Source organism: Penicillium psychrofluorescens (assembly GCF_964197705.1).
Source record: "Penicillium psychrofluorescens genome assembly, chromosome: 2".
Lineage (NCBI taxonomy): Eukaryota > Fungi > Ascomycota > Eurotiomycetes > Eurotiales > Aspergillaceae > Penicillium > Penicillium psychrofluorescens.
Window position 1 is genome coordinate 560176 of NC_133440.1, and position 15883 is coordinate 576058.

The window sequence follows — 15883 nt, forward strand, 5'->3', positions numbered from 1 at the left end:
CTCTCTTCGGTTTCTTTTGAATTTCATACCTCGCTGGGATTAGAGAAAAGTAGCAAGAAAAAGTCCATTGCGCGCATGTGTTTATACCGAAAATACACGTTTTCTATCTTCATCCTTCCTTCTTGTTGTCTCTGGGAATGTAATATAGAGTCCCACTGAGGTGTATGGTCCATTGCATACTGCATCTAGATAGAAACTGAAATGTATATTATTATTATTTACACCAAAAAGCATCATAATCCGTAAACATCAGGCCATCAACATCATCCATATATGCATTATATCATCCAATCAATCACGCCGAGGCCGCCAGAATATCATATAGATTCTGACAAGCCAGATCCTGATCCGTCGCCATCCACCTCAAGGCCTGAAGACACGCACCCTGAGCTGGCTGAGACGGGCGCAGCACAGCAGCCGCGACTTCATGCGCATCGACCCATGAAAACGGGAAGTGATTACGGACCATATCCATCGACAGCGCCTGTGCCATTGAGGTCGGCGAGCGCAGCGCCCGGGCATGAAGGTATTGCGAGAACTGGTCCAGCATCGGGTCGTCGTAGGGCCCTGAGAAAAGGGTTTCCAGCCGTACTGGGGACGGCACACCAGCGAGAAGGTCAATTAGATCGAGGGCTTGCAGCCATGAAACGTTGCACAGGGCAATCTGAAACGCTTCGGCGGCGTGGGTGGGTGGTTCGTCGAGCTTGAGCGACTCGTATAAACAGGGTGACTGTGGGGGTCGGCCGAGAGCTACGCAGATGCTGATCTCCAAGCAGAAAACGGTACGCAGGAGTAGCCAGCAGGTGTTGTCAGTTGTGTTGTACTCCTCGCAGAGCTCGACGCAGGCGCGCACGGCAGCGCCGCTCATACGCCAGATGTCGCCTGCGGTGGGGCAGAGTAGGATAAAGAGACACTCCAGAGCGAAGACCTGGATTTGGTGAGTGCTCGGGGTCGTGAAGTCTATGGTGCTGTGCTTGTGGAGGGCGCCGTTGAAATAAGTCATGGCGGGGCCTTTGTATCTCGGATCGGTCTTGCTGCGCAGCTGGAGGCAGATAGCGATTACGAGAAGATTCTCTGCGGTGGCTGGTAGGTCTTGGTTCTGACTGAATGAAAAGAGAAACTTGTCTGTTTCTTGGAATATTGGATAGACGAGATTGAGCGGTTTCATTTCAGGCAAGATCTCACTGCGCACATGAGGCGGCGGTATGTCCATGCTACATCCCGATGAGAGGAACCATGAGGACTCATCTGAGGGTGCTGCTGGTTGTGAATAGGCGCCCGCCGTTAGCGTTGCGGCTACTTCTGCCATTGCTGTGGATGGGCCGAAGAGCTGCAATTTATCGTAATCAACTGACGAGGAGGTAGGGCTGATCGACTCGATAGGCCCTATCCTGGCAGGCTCTGTGGACTCCCACTCATCCATGAGGCTGGCGAAAGTGCGATGCAGGGCGGCAATGTATTTGCGCGGCGTCATTTCGCCAGAGACAGGGTCTTTGTGCATGCATTCGGTCTCTGAAGAGCGACAATGGTGGCACGAGGGAAACCCTCGATCACAGCGCACGCGACGCTCCCGGCACTGCCTGCATGCTGGCAATAGCTCGATTGCCGTGTCAACTGCTGCGCGATCCAGTGCTGGTGGAGTGGCTACCGCGGGCGTCGAGGCAGTTTCTGTCGCATCCGATGGAAACCCCGGCCATTCAAAGACAGAGAACTCCCAGCTTTCATCAAGCGTGTTTCTTGCCAACCACTCCATGTCAATATCAATCGAGGGACCCAGCGTCAACGCTGGTTGGGCTTCTAGTGGCGGTGCTAGTAGATTCGGCCATTGGCCGCTGCCCTGGTCACTTGGTGAGACGGGAAATTGATGTCCTGGTGTTGAGAAGCGAGCGTCACGATTGACACGGAAGAGCATGTCACGGAGACAGTCAAGCAGCACAGAGTCGTAGGCAGCTTCCTCATCGGGTCCTTGGACGAAACGTTTCGTGACGGCCTTTTGCAGCTCGTCGTACCGATCTCCGACCAGCATGGCGTCTCGCCAGATTTTGGAAATGACCAGAAACAGCGCCGAGATCTGATTGACGACGTCAAGCACACGCTTGACTCCGTAGTTCTGGCGCAAAATATCCGGTGCCACTTCTATCGCATAAAGCAGCACCAGGCCGGACTCGAAGGCGTTATGAACAGCATGGAAGGTATATTTGACATGCTTATTTTGTGATTGTTCCCAATATCCTGTGACCTATCAGAATCCCACACGACAACGAAAGGATATTATGAATTACCATCAGATATGCGCACCGCCGCTTCGAAACTCTCTTTGATAGACGCTTCGGATGGATTGGGATTGCGGATGCATGGGCGGTGCAAAAGGACGACACAAGTCCAAGTGCCAAAGTCAAACCACTCCGGTGGTGCCTGGAAGCTGCTCAACGCTGACGAGCGCCAGGCCATGATGCGCTCCGCCATATCATCCATCCATTCCTGGTAGCTACCTGAAGGGATGGGCTTGTTGTGAAATTGGACTGCGTACATCTCGGACTGCAATTGTCGATAACGGACGTGATTCACAAAGTGTACTCGGGATTTGTCAGTAAGGTGGTGAACGGTGATATGCTCATCCCGCAACGCTAGCGGTCTATGACCAGTGATGTTTATAGAACGGTCGAGGACATAGGACTAATGTAGTCAGTATCTAGTTTCCAGGGGCCTTGCATCAATTGCATACCGCCCAGAAAAGGGACCGCCGTAGGTCGCTCTCATTTATATCGATGCAGACAGGTTCCTGATGCAGCCCCAAAGCGATGGCAATTTTCATTGCATCTCCAGCCAGATTGTACAGCGAGCCGGATTGTGGGTTTAGCAGGGCGTGCTGGACTAGCAACAGCATACATTGTAAGCTCTCGAGGGAGGTGTGTTGTACACAGCCTAGCATCGATAATGCATCGGATTGAAGAGAGGCATAAAAGGAGCGATTGCGCCCCAGATCGTTGAACTTGTATGCGCAGCCACTGTTCGCGAGCACCATGCTGGCGATAAACAGGTTGCGCTGGCCTTCTGCGTTTAGCCATGGCTGTTGTTCGCCTTGTACATAGACCCGTGCAAAGACATTTTCCAGCTCGGCAAGGTGGAACAAGGGATATTGAGGCAACAATCGATTGATATATACGTCAAACAGTGTCCGGGCGACGGCAGCCGGCACGGCCAAGGCAGCTAGCCTCCGTCTATCAAGGGGCTCTGAGGAAAATTCGCCCCTCTTCCTGCTCGAGTGTGGCCGCATCCGCACCGAAGGAGGAAAATTGGACTGCTGCAGGAATGAGGCCTTGTACGGCACCGCCTGCGTCTGCGTAATCGATGGACAGAACTGCGGCGGCAGAGGCGCCATGAAGCCTCTGGGAACCATAGCGTCGCCGCATTGGTTTCCGACAGCTGCTACAGCGGTTCGATTACCGAGCTGCAGCTCCAAGTCCGCAATGGCGGATTCGAGGAAGCGCGCGACATTGCGAGGGATCTGCGTATTGTCGCTGCGCGAGATGCCATGGCACTCCACATTGGCCTTCCGGCAGCCCGAGCAAGCGGGCACCCCCCGGTCACAGCGTTTCTTGCGCTTGTAGCATCGGGCGCATGCCTGTGCGGCTCGATGCATTTTCGGCGGCATGGTAGTGTCATAGCCCTCCCTGTTAGGGTAGAGGGATGGGGGGTCGGACTACCACGAGTCGGTTGCCGGGCCTTATCATGTCTGCCCCTAGTGTCAATCCTTGGCTCCTCTGCAGTGGGTCGGGACCTCTACGGTATTGGATAACCGAAGCCGCTATCATTTACCGTAGTCCGGGGAGATTGGCGTTTGTGGGGGTTCCGGTGGTCTGGTACTCGCCTTGGTCCGCCCTGTCGCGCTGTTCCGCTGCTCCTACAGTTGGTGATCGAACGAACATGTCGCAACATGATAAGAGCAGCACAATGCCTCGACCCACATGGCACCCGCAAGATAGCCAAGATGCTGCGACTCCACAGCCCCTTCACCCAGAACATCATCTCGGGCCTCTGCGTCGCCTTTACGGCGGGAATCTATGTCGCCCTCAACATCCTGGGCGCCGGCGGCGGTCGGCCAGACTCGCAGGCCGTCACTTCCATCGTCAATTCGTGCTTGTGTGCATGTTGGGTTGTGACCAGTTTCGTTGCCTCGATTGTCATGCAATATCTCGGCCCCGGAATTACCACCAGTCTAGGAGTCCTGGGATATGCGGTCTATGTCGGCTCCCTCTGGTACTTTGACCAAGTCGGCGGGCGTGGGTTCCCTATCTTCGCCGGTTGTCTCAATGGCATCGGCGCCGGCTTTCTGTTCGTGGTGAGCGGCTACATCCAGCTATGCTACCCGGAAGAGAACGAGAAAGGAAAGTATGTGGTGACGGCAATGAGTTTACAGGCATTTGGCTCTATTGTGGGCAGCAGTATTGCGTTGGGGATAGACATCAAAGACACAGGCTCGTCCGCCGGTGTCCCAGCTCCGGTCTACATCACCTTCATTGTTTTGATGATGCTGATGTCGCTACTGGGCCTTCTCCTGGTGTCCCCAAGCAAGGTGCGCCGCGACGACGGCTCGCCCTTGATTGAGGTCGAGCCAATGAAGTTCAAGGAGACAGTGAAAGCCAACATCGATGCTATCAAAGACTGGAAGCTGTTGCTTATGTTTCCAGCCTTCTTTCCAGCGGAAGCCTTCCTAGTGTATTCTGGTTCGGCGAATGCATTTCACAACAACCTTCGCACCCGCTGTCTGCTGGGCTTCGTTGCGCTCGTCATTCAGGTCCCATGTGGGTTTGCGTTACAGGCACTGTTGGATCACAAGAGCTGGCGACGCCGGTCCCGAGCGTTTGCTGGTCTCGCCTTCGTTGGTATCCCTCTAATGGCTGCTTGGATCTGGGAGATTATCCGTGTGCGTGGCTACGACCGTCACAACCCTCCCAAAGTGACGATGGACTGGACTGACGATGGATTTGCGCCCATCTGTGTGCTCTTCATCATGAACTGGGTTGCTTCGTCTCTATGGCAATATCTAGTGGTATACTGGCTTGGAGCACTGTCCAATGATCCGCTAAAAGCAGCCAACTACTCCGGCATCTGGCGCGCTGTGCTCGCTGCTGGTGAAGCCATCATCTTTGGCGCAGACTCGACGCTCATTCCTTTCGAGAGGGAGGCGGGTGCACTTTTTGCTTTGTACGCTACTGGTATCTTGATCTTTGCCTATCTGGCATATTTCCACATTCAAGATACCCTGTACTTCACGGAAGATCGCGTGGTGGTTCCAAACCACATTATCGAAGAGATTGGTGAGGAAAAGGCGACTTAAATAAGGACTAAATAGAGGTAGAACTACTTTGACTCTGGTAGTATTTGATAGTCAGTGCCTTTTCCATTACATTCTAATTAAACGCAAATTTGATCTCCTCCTCCGGCTCTGTAGGTCTTCCCATAGTTACAACTCCCTCCTTGGACCCCAAATTGAACACGACATTGAATAAGGTAGCACTGCGGCTGATACCTTCTTGTTTGCGGTTTATGGCACCGGGTAGTCCCGTTTCGTCCTTATATAGTTCTCGGATTGATGAGAAACTGGGCTGCTTCATCACTTCAGGACTGACCAGCTCGCGAATCCGCGCCGTGCGGATCGGCGAGTCTTGCAGCCACACAGATTCATACACATCTTCGTGTTGTGCGATATAATTGTTCGCATGGCATACACGTCCCAGATCATCGGCATAGATCTCTTGGAACCCCACGTGTGAACACTCGAGGCCAATGGCACCGTTCTTGTCCCCAATCAGCAAATGGGCACTCCCTGCAACTCCGTGCTGTCTAAGCGTCGCAATGGCCTGCTCCTTAGATCGAGATTCTAGAACAGTCCGCAGCCCAAAATGAATCGGCATGCGTTTCGGGTCCATCCCTCTCGCGCGAATGGCGTTGAAGCAGCAGCCCACACCGGCATTGTTGAAGCCAATCTTTCCAATAATGCCAGCCTCAGTGACCATCTGGAAGTCTGGCAGGTCCGTGCCGGTCTGGGAGACGTGGCAGATAATTAAATTCGGCTTTTGTTCCTGCATCCAGTCCCAGTTTTGGCTGATGAAGGTAGTCTGCGCCAGCTTCAATGCCATCGAGGTACATCCATCGCTGTCGACCTGTTTCTTGGTCTCCACAAATAGTCCAAAAGTGATCTCGCTGCGGGCATTGAGAGCCATGATGTCCACCAAGGGAACTTCTGCCCCGTCGGCGATCCCTTTCATCTCCTCGTAGTAACGCGGGTAGTGGGTCTCCGCATGGCTGAGGAACTGGTCTGCTTTCTTGCGCACCTCGGGCCATTGCAGCTGTGCAGAGGATTGGAAGAGTGTGTCGTAGAATGCAATACTGCCATGTACTTGTTTCTTGGCCTGCGAACCGTGTGTCACCCCGATCTAACTAGTCAGCTGTATGTTGTTGACAAGATGGTGGAGAGCATACTTCGTAAGGAGTGCCTTTGCAGATCACCTCGAGCATGATAATTTCCGTAGCGCAACCACCTGATGGTAGCGTTCTTATCCCGAGAGGCAATAATAGGACGAAGTACTTCGGGAGTTGTATTATTTTAACTCCATAATCCTTCGGTCATCGGGACCGTGCGTTTGCTCCGCTTCTGGATGTCGGAATAGCGCGATGCGGGACAACGTGAGGCGGAGACATGAATCAGTTCTTCCTATCCTATTAGCCGAATTCATTTATAATTAGTTCAAGTCTAAAATCAGTGGCTAAACTCTCTTGTAATAGCCGCGAGCCTGTGATGGTCTTTATTATAGCATTTCTAATAAAATTTAATTGTTCTAGCGTACAGTTATAGATATTTGAAGACTAATCAATTGGTTTTCTGTTCATCAAAGAAAAGGATCGCCGTCTTTAAACATTCGCTTGGACTATTCACTGCACACTAATCATGTGGTCATATTTGTAGCTGTTGCTGTGAAATCAGTCTATCATAATCAAGTACATAGTGTCGTAGATGGAATGAGTACCCCAATCTTCAAACAGCAGTATTCCCGACCCCTAACTATCTATCAACATCACAAACGGGCCTTCGGCCAATCATCCTTACAGCGAGGAACATGTTTATAATAGTAGTCCACATTTCCACTAGGGAGTCCCTCAATGACTCCTGCCGCCAACTGTGCCACGGCATTCGCACACCATTCCGGAGGCTCGATCTCTCCCTTCACATCCCAATTGCGAAACTTCTCGACTTCAAAGTCGTACATGGTCCCCTTGTATTTCCCCGCAATGATATCCGCCGGCATGTCGGTCCGGGTCAATCCCGGATACACGCCCCGTACGTTGACCGTGGGCTCCTCATGCGCCAGGAGCTCGATGGCTCGAGTCAATGCTGCTTTGGATACGCAGTATTGGGCCCAGCCAGCGTATTTGATGTCCTTATCCACAGCCGAGGACAAAATGATAGCTCGTCCCTTTGTTTTCCGGAGCTCTCCCAGTAGGGATTGGCACTGTTTGGTCTCAGCGAATTCCACACGACGCGAGGTATTGCTACTCACCAGCAAGATAGGACCGATCACATTAATATTAAAGGTCTTAACGAGGCGATCAGGGCTGAAGCTTGCGATCCGCTCGATCTCGCCAATCACACCGGCGGTGATGACCAGCGAGGTGATCGTCTGTAACCTCTTGAGAGCAAGCTCTTTAAACTTCTCCCGGTCTCCTCCCTTGGTGATATCGCCGGCGATGGCCCACAGCCGATCTGGGTACTCCCGTTGTAGCACAGTCAATTTCGAGATATCGACGTCTAAGACGACTAACTTAGCCGCTGTGTGCTGCAAAAGATATGTCACGGTCTGGAAGCCGATTCCAAGACCGCCACCGGCCACGACAATGTTCAGCTCGCTGGGCATATCGAGTGAGGTATGGAAGAGGAAATGATTGGAACGTGGAGGTCATTGCGTGTCGACCGGGTGTTTATCAATGCTTCCCCCCTCTTCGAGGCATCCGTCCGACGGAATCAACGCCCATTCCGCTGTATCTCGGTCATATCCGACAGATGCGGCTTCTGAACTATAGATGGCCGGTCGAGATTGGCCTGGTGTGTTGCTGTGGGGCCCATATCGGAACAACGCGATATCCACTAATTTTGAGTCGGGCCTTGACCAGAAGAAGGTCGTGACAAGGACAATCCCTAGGCAATGGACTCCTTGTTGATTGTCCCTCCGTGTTTTTATAAACCCCGTCGGCCAGGGAGACCTGGCCCCGAAATCAACCCACCTCGCATCTTTGTCCCAATCTGATCGAATCCACCATGGTCGTAAACCCACAGCAAGGCGATGCTGCCATTGAAGACGAGGTGCCTGGTACTGTCTACTTGATCGATGAGCAGGAGACCGTGGAAGGTGTCAAACGTGATGGCGATGTTGTCCTGCATCCAACACCCAGCGACGACCCCCAGGACCCGCTGAATTGGTCCAGAAAAAGGAAATGGGTCAACTCCATCACTCTGCAGTTGTGAGTATTTTCCTCTCTTTCTAGTGCCTAATTTTATGGAAATATTGTCTAACTCTACCAGCTACACTTTCATTATCGGGGCAGGCTCTGCGACAGGTTATTCCACGTATCCCTATATCATTGCCAATACGGGAATTCCGCTGGCGACGCTGAACAGCGCCGTTGGTGTTCTCTTCCTCATGTTTGGCTGGGGAACTCTGCTGTGGTGCCCAATAGGACTTCAGTATGGCCGTCGCGGTGTCTACATTATCTCCTGTATTGGCTGCACGGTATGTCTTATATTTTCTGTGGATGAAGAGTACCATGATAACGAACAATTCTCAGGTAATGAACCTCTGGGCTCCCTATACTACCACTGTTGGGACCTGGTACGCCCATCGATTCTTGTATGGATTCTTCGGTGCGCCTATTGAGGCATTGGTGGAACAGTCCATGACTGATATATGTATGTATGGCTAAAAGATGAAGTTGCGAATGGCCGTGCTGACTCCACAGTTTTCACTCATGAACGAGGTACCCATATTGGATGGTTCATGGTCTGGCTTGGAGGTTGCTCATACGTAACGCCCATTGCCTCCGCATACGTGGCACAGAACATGGACTGGAAATGGTGCTTCTACTTCCCTGCGATATTTACCGGGTTAACCGCCATCCTTCTTTTCTTTGTTCTGGACGAATCCATGTACGACCGTGCCTTGATGCGAGAAAATGCAGAGCGTCGAGCCGCGGAGGCCAGAACCAATGTTCCAGATGCGAGCACGGGAGTTCCAACCTTGACTGTCGACGTGATCAAAAATTTTGAAGCCTCATCGACTGACGAACCGGCCACGCTGAAATATGAGCAACTGACCTGGTGGCAACGGCGACGACTCTTCACGGTAGTGCCCAATAAGAAGAATATCATCCTACCTATGATGATCCGTTCGCTGAAACTGGCGTACGAGTTCCCCATCATCGCCATGAGTGGCTTTCAGAACGGTCTCTTCCTGATGATGTTTACCATCCTCAATGGCACCTGGACCACCATCTTCGGAGGCAGTCCTTACAACTTCACCGGCGGCACGGTTGGGCTGATGTATATTGGCCCCTTTATTGGCAGCCTTATTGGAGGTCTCTATTCTGGTCGCTTCGCAGACTGGTACCACAACTGGGCAGCGCGACGCAATGGAGGAGTGCGCGAGCCCGAGCAGCGCCTGGTTCTGTATATCATGGCAACCGTGACGCTCACGGTGGGCAACCTTCTGTACGGTGTTGGCAGCGCCAATGGAATCCATTGGATTGGTGTAGTTATTGGAGGAGGTATAGTCTGCATCGCCGGGGTTGTGTGCGGTGCCTCTCCTATCGCATACATCAGCGACAGTTACAGAGACCTCACCGGAGAGGGCATGATAACCATGACCATTATTCGTGACACAATGGGTTTTGCTGCCTCCTACGCTATCACTCCTTGGGTAGAAGCCGAGGGTATACAAAATACTTTCCTTACCGTTGCGATGCTGGCATTTGGGTTGTCGCTCACATATTTCCCTTTCATTTGGTTCGGAAAGGCGGAGAGGCGACGGACGGCTGCCAAGTACTACGCATATGCTGCTTCAGCCACTGCATCGCACTGATTTAGGATCATTGCGGCAATGAATAAGGAGAGCTTACTTTCTTTGGGATTAAATGGCATTCAGATTAATAGGAAGTTCAACGGCAACAGTTGAAATATATTGACCGTTTATGTGGAATGAATACATCATGCCTCTGTCTGACTCGCCATTTCATTTAGAAACTAAACACCAGCAGTCACTGACGCTCCAGCAATCTTCCCGGATTTGTACTCGTCACAAATCTGCTCCAGTGTCATAAACTCGACTCCCTCGTGGGTCTTGAGCCACTCAATGAATCGTTCTTGCATGAGAAGCACATTGGACCGACCGCTGACCTGCGGGTGCCCACTTATAGGGAATATGAAGGTGTCATATTCGCGATAGAAGAAGCTGAATTGGTCTCGCCACTGCCTTTCCACATCCTCGGGGTTGACGAACCCGTTAGAGCTCGGGCTACGATGGGAAAACTGCATCGGGGGCCAATCGTCGATAAACCACGAAGCAGGCAGTTCAACAATCTTGGTCGGCACCTGCTCCTTCATGGGCACCATCCACTCGTCTGGATCTTTGGAGTAGTCCGTGTGAATGACCGTGTCTCCCATGTCGGCCACATAGTAGGGCTGGCAGTCATGATGCATCATGGAGTGATCGTATTCCAAACCAAACTCCTCAAGGATGCTCATACTGCGTGGGGAGACCTCCCAGGCAGGAGCGGCCCAGCCTCGGGGGTGTTTGCCGGTGAACTCCTTGTAGACTTCGATGCTCTTCGCCATAACCTTGCGCTCCTGCGCCTCGGTCAGATGCGAAACGTACTCGTGCGTGTATCCATGCAGTCCGATCTCGTGTCCAGCATCGCGCACCTTGGCCATTTGTGTGGGGAAGGAGAGGATGCTATGCGAGGGCATGAACCAGGTCGCTTTGATGCCTTGCTGATCGAAGAACTTGAGCAGCCGGTCGGTACCGACGTTGGCTCCGAACACACCGCGCGAAACATCACTGGCATTCGCATGCGAACCAGTCTTTGTGTTAAGCCTTCATGAAGCAGTCAGTGTGTGTGAAAGGAGAAACATCGGTCATTGTTCCGAGCTTACCAATTCGCGCAGGCGTCGACGTCAATGCAGTACGCAATCAGAACTCTTTTCGGCATCTTGGAGAGAACAGCTAGGTGGATGATTTGTGATAGTTCTCTCGTCTCAAACTACTTCTTATCTCCTGGGGGAAATGTCCTCTCATATCCTGGAGCGGTATCGAGGCTGCTCCGACCGTCTTCGCGTTATGCCGATGCGTCTCCAACATGTTCCCCACCCCGCTCAGCCAGTATCAGCCGACGGACTATCAGTCCATTCCGTGGGGGTAGAGTCCAGATCTGGAGAAGCTAATAATCTCGCCGCCAACTGCCAGGTCCAAGCAATCTTTTGGCCATCTGAATAAGGAGACCGGAGAGCTGTCTCGCGGAAATGTTCCGAAAATCTTTATTTGCTATCGACATCAATCACAGAATAGGCATGGGTGTATTGAGATAAATAGATTCGCCTGGGACCAAATGATGTGTTTATTGTTGGAGGGTGTCATAAAATTCATGAAATCATCTGGCCTATCACTCTCCGATCCTGTGGGATAACATCCCATGTGGTGGATTACAGCCCTTGAAGGGCAACGAAAGTATACAGAGCCAGCGAATACTACCGGGACTGGAGGTTACAGAATTATCGCTCAAATAACGCTGGAAAAGGCGTTTCAATTCACTGGATGAGCCGGAGTTTCACTACAAAATCCATCTCATAGCTCCTACAGTGAATCCAGTTAGATGACCCAGATCCGATCCCGGTTCAATTAAAGATCGTGCCTCTTGTCGACAAGACCAGTGTCAGTCTCAAAGATATACCGATGAAGATTCAGGTTGAAGAGACGCAATTGATCATTTTATGGCTACACACATATCCTTATACACGGTCAGAAGCTGGAAGACAGGCGCGAGGGCGTGTTCACAGACTCTACGCGCCTAAATCATCACGGCTCCTTTATTTGCTCCATGATATGATGTGATGGATCACTGGTTTCCAAAGCACAGGCAATTGAGGATCATGTGTCAGGCGCAGATCGCTTTAGTGGCGTCATGGTTCATCGGGATGTCTTAACAAGCCGATGGACCGATTTTTGACCGGGGATCGTCATCGGCATAGGTCGCAGCTACCAGGCCGCATAAATCGCAGCTGCCTAGCCACATCCGGTAAATTCGCCACACCTGGCGGCATGTCTCTACGGGGTGTTTCCAGGGTTAGGGGTGGCAAGACTAAAAGAGCACATGACTAGGAAATGATCCTAAATACTTTCTCTCAATCATCATGTAAAGTGACAACTACACATCTCTATCAATCAAGTTTCCGTCGGGAAATGTATTTGGATGTGTGTGAAGATCGGGGAGAACTTGGCACGGCTGGAATTTAATCGTGAGGACCACCTGCGATCTAACCATTAGTTAGAATATGTATGTAGCAATCAAATCATAATATCGGCTCGATATCAGGGTCTACTCTAATCACAACTTCAGGACACTGGCTGCAATTTTATGTTCGTAATTTCTTTTCTGCTTGAAGTTCAATTGTAATGATCGGCGCAGAGCCTACCCATCTGATCTATACCTTAGACGGAAACCAGTGCGAATGACCAATCAAAGCCCGCTCTCGTAGTTCTATAGTTACCTCGGTCTCTCCTCGTGTAAATCCTGTGAAAACCCACAACGATATCATAGAACTCGAGTGGGTGTTTCGAGTACCTATAGTCATAAAAACTAGTAGGTGGACTCATCTTTCCCTCAGCCTCGAATACCAGAGCAAGTTTGGATCAAACACCACGCCCACCATGAGCACCAATCCGAATCCGAAAGACTCGATCAAATCCACCTGGCGCCGGTGGGACAAGAGTGAATGGAATCTATCGCACAAAATGCTCAACAAGGTCAACGCCTACCACGTCGACCTTGACAGGGAGGTCCCTGTTCACCCTAAGACAGACAAGGTGCCCTATGTCTCAGACTTGTCCATGCATCGCTGGATCATCATCCACGGCGTCACTCCACTTCTTCTACATCAGCTCTACGTATATTTCACGGGGAGCAATGTCGGGCCCATCATCGCCTACTTCTACTATTACTACGCTGCCAGGGTGTTTATGACTCGCGAACTACGTGGACTCCGCGAAATGGGCCACACCTATGGATTCCTTGACGGTGATCAGCATGAACGGGATGGCGTACCTGATGTGGGCGTTACCAAGGCCCTGATGTCAGTGATGTTGGGAGGTATCATCCGTCCACTCATGATTACATATCTCACCTACAACGCAAACCTGACACCTGCCTCAATGAATTGGCGATGGCTTCCAGTGGAAATCAGCCTCTATGGCATTGTCCTCGACTTTTGGTTTTACTGGTATCATCGTATCATGCACGACGTCGACGGCCTCTGGAAATATCATCGTACACACCACCTAACCAAGCACCCCAACCCGCTTCTCTCAATCTACGCCGACTCCGAACAAGAGTTCTTTGATATCGCAGGGATTCCTCTCATGACGTACTTCACTCTGAAACTCACGGGTCTCCCGATGGGGTTCTACGAGTGGCACATCTGCAACCTTTACCTTCTCTTCTCAGAAGCGGCCGGTCACAGTGGTGTCCGTATACATGCAACGCCACCAAACCCACTAAGTTGGCTGATGAGGATGTTCAACGCCGAGCTGGTCATTGAAGATCATGATCTTCATCATCGGAAAGGGTGGAGGAAGAGCCATAACTATGGCAAACAGACGCGCATTTGGGATCGTGTGTTCGGCACATGCACTGACCGGATTGAGGGTGTGGCTTCGAACGTTGACTATGATAATATGGTCATAATGCCAGTTTTCTAGAAGAAAAAACTCTAGAAGTCTGTGGTGTTTTTCTATAGAACCTAAAAACTCGACGACTTGAAGATGATAACCTTCGCCTCTGTTTCTATTATTCTAATGTAACCATTCGAATTAAGAGCACGTCTTCATGAGTAAGATTTTTAGAAAGAATAGGTTATACTTCCCCAGATAAGATACCCCGTACAGATTCCCGACAGTGGATGCACCTAGCCGATCGGGTATGCGTGCCATCTGCACCGGCCCGTAGTTACGGCTGCCCACGCGGGGAAACGCTAGACTTAATCATTTATTTAAAGATCCATTTATCCGACACCAATAGATCTTCGTTTCTTTCTCCTCACTGAAATATTTAAAATGCGCGTCGCTCTACCTCCTTCCCAACAAACGCGCTCCGCCATGGAATCTTCAAAATACAAGACCAAGCCATGGAAACCCGCCCCGCCTCGTCCGTATGTGTTTTGCAATGCGAACCTCGTTGACCCCGTAAGTGGACGGGTGCATTCCGGGGTCTGCGTACATGTTGCGGACGGTCTAATCCAATATGTCGGACAAGCCAAAGAGCCCGACAACAGCGACGCGGCTGTGATAGACCTAGAAGGGAAATATCTCTGTCCCGGTCTAACAGATAGCCATGTCCACCTAGCCGCCGTGCCAGGCGAAAGCGACTGGCGTGACATCCGCCAAATCGACACAGTGACCTCGACGCTGCGCCAGGGCTACGTGTGCGAGTCCATGCTGCATCGAGGCTTCACCACGGTCCGCGACTGCGGCGGCGCGACACTCTCCCTGAAAGAATCCATCGCGGACGGACTGATCCACGGACCCCGCCTTTTCATTGCGGGCCGGTATCTGAGCCAGACGGGGGGCCATGGCGATATGCGCGGCAGCCACCAGGCAAGTGTCCCGCAATGCTGCGGCCATGCAACCGCGATGTCGGGGATCATCGCCGACGGCGTGCCGGCTTGTCTACAAGGGGCGCGCGACACACTACGCACAGGCTCGGACTTTATCAAGATCATGGGCAGTGGCGGCGTTGCCAGTCCGACTGATCAGGTTGAGCATGTCCAGTTCACCGACGAGGAGATCCGGGCGATCACCAGCGTCGCGCGCAATGCCAACACCTACGTGACCTGCCATGCGTACACGCCGGCATCTATCCAGCAGGCGATCCGCAATGGAGTCATGGGCATCGAGCACGGGAACCTGATCGACGAGGAGACCGCGGCGCTGATGGCAGAGAAAGGCGTTTATCTGACTCCCACCTTGGTGACGTATTCGACAATGGCCAAGTATGCCGAGGATGGATTCTTGCCGCCGGAGTCGGCGAAGAAGAACGACCAGGTACTGGAGCGGGGACTTAAATCTCTGCGGCTGGCTGCAGATGCTGGTGTGACGATGTGCTTTGGGACTGACCTGCTGGGCCATCTGGTGCAAGCACAGTCATTGGAGTTCGGGCTTCGGGCTCAGGTCCTCTCGCCGTTGGAAGTTTTGCGTAGTGCTACAGTCAACCCGGCTCGGATGATGAGACAGGAGACATTCCTGGGTCAGATCAAGGAAGGCTTTGCGGCTGATTTGCTCGTGCTCAATGCGAATCCCCTGGAAGATATCAAGATTCTGGAGAAGCCGGAGACGCATATTTTGGCGGTGATGAAGGAGGGTCGGGTGTATATGAGCCGATGGTCCCAGTTGATGCCCGATGTGAAGCAGAAGACTGAGCTGTTGGAATAAAGCAATTTTATGAATGTCGATATGAGCGTTGCCCGAGAACAAGACATCTACTCGAGAGCAGTACAATTCTCTAGCTTCTGTAAGATTGATAGGTTGTATAAGGCTTACCGGAAGTTGACCAAAGGAAAAACATA

General features: G+C 51.8%; 8 protein-coding genes across 8 annotated transcripts; 4 read left to right on the top strand and 4 right to left on the bottom strand.

The window, feature by feature from the left end:
- Positions 1–295: 295 nt before the first annotated feature.
- PFLUO_LOCUS2401 (uncharacterized protein) lies at positions 296–3655 on the bottom strand (the record flags this gene model as incomplete). Its single annotated transcript, XM_073779537.1, has 3 exons — positions 296–2232; positions 2283–2676; positions 2726–3655. The coding sequence occupies 3 exons, from the start codon at positions 3653–3655 to the stop codon at positions 296–298; spliced, it is 3261 nt and encodes a 1086-aa protein (XP_073636482.1).
- A 336-nt stretch (positions 3656–3991) lies between these two features.
- On the top strand, positions 3992–5341 carry PFLUO_LOCUS2402 (uncharacterized protein; the record flags this gene model as incomplete). The annotated part of the gene is made up of 1 exon (XM_073779538.1): positions 3992–5341. The coding sequence occupies one exon, from the start codon at positions 3992–3994 to the stop codon at positions 5339–5341; it is 1350 nt and encodes a 449-aa protein (XP_073636483.1).
- A 73-nt stretch (positions 5342–5414) lies between these two features.
- On the bottom strand, positions 5415–6522 carry PFLUO_LOCUS2403 (uncharacterized protein; the record flags this gene model as incomplete). The annotated part of the gene is made up of 2 exons (XM_073779539.1): positions 5415–6440; positions 6487–6522. 2 exons carry the CDS (start codon positions 6520–6522, stop codon positions 5415–5417), a joined length of 1062 nt encoding a protein of 353 aa, XP_073636484.1.
- A 557-nt stretch (positions 6523–7079) lies between these two features.
- On the bottom strand, positions 7080–7916 carry PFLUO_LOCUS2404 (uncharacterized protein; the record flags this gene model as incomplete). The annotated part of the gene is made up of 1 exon (XM_073779540.1): positions 7080–7916. One exon carries the CDS (start codon positions 7914–7916, stop codon positions 7080–7082), a length of 837 nt encoding a protein of 278 aa, XP_073636485.1.
- Positions 7917–8317: 401 nt separating this feature from the next.
- PFLUO_LOCUS2405 (uncharacterized protein) lies at positions 8318–10133 on the top strand (the record flags this gene model as incomplete). Its single annotated transcript, XM_073779541.1, has 3 exons — positions 8318–8520; positions 8582–8789; positions 9114–10133. 3 exons carry the CDS (start codon positions 8318–8320, stop codon positions 10131–10133), a joined length of 1431 nt encoding a protein of 476 aa, XP_073636486.1.
- Positions 10134–10294: 161 nt separating this feature from the next.
- PFLUO_LOCUS2406 (uncharacterized protein) lies at positions 10295–11259 on the bottom strand (the record flags this gene model as incomplete). Its single annotated transcript, XM_073779542.1, has 2 exons — positions 10295–11144; positions 11204–11259. The coding sequence occupies 2 exons, from the start codon at positions 11257–11259 to the stop codon at positions 10295–10297; spliced, it is 906 nt and encodes a 301-aa protein (XP_073636487.1).
- A 1715-nt stretch (positions 11260–12974) lies between these two features.
- Positions 12975–14021, top strand: PFLUO_LOCUS2407 (uncharacterized protein; the record flags this gene model as incomplete). Its single annotated transcript, XM_073779543.1, has 1 exon — positions 12975–14021. One exon carries the CDS (start codon positions 12975–12977, stop codon positions 14019–14021), a length of 1047 nt encoding a protein of 348 aa, XP_073636488.1.
- Positions 14022–14417: 396 nt separating this feature from the next.
- Positions 14418–15749, top strand: PFLUO_LOCUS2408 (uncharacterized protein; the record flags this gene model as incomplete). Its single annotated transcript, XM_073779545.1, has 1 exon — positions 14418–15749. One exon carries the CDS (start codon positions 14418–14420, stop codon positions 15747–15749), a length of 1332 nt encoding a protein of 443 aa, XP_073636489.1.
- Positions 15750–15883: the final 134 nt, after the last annotated feature.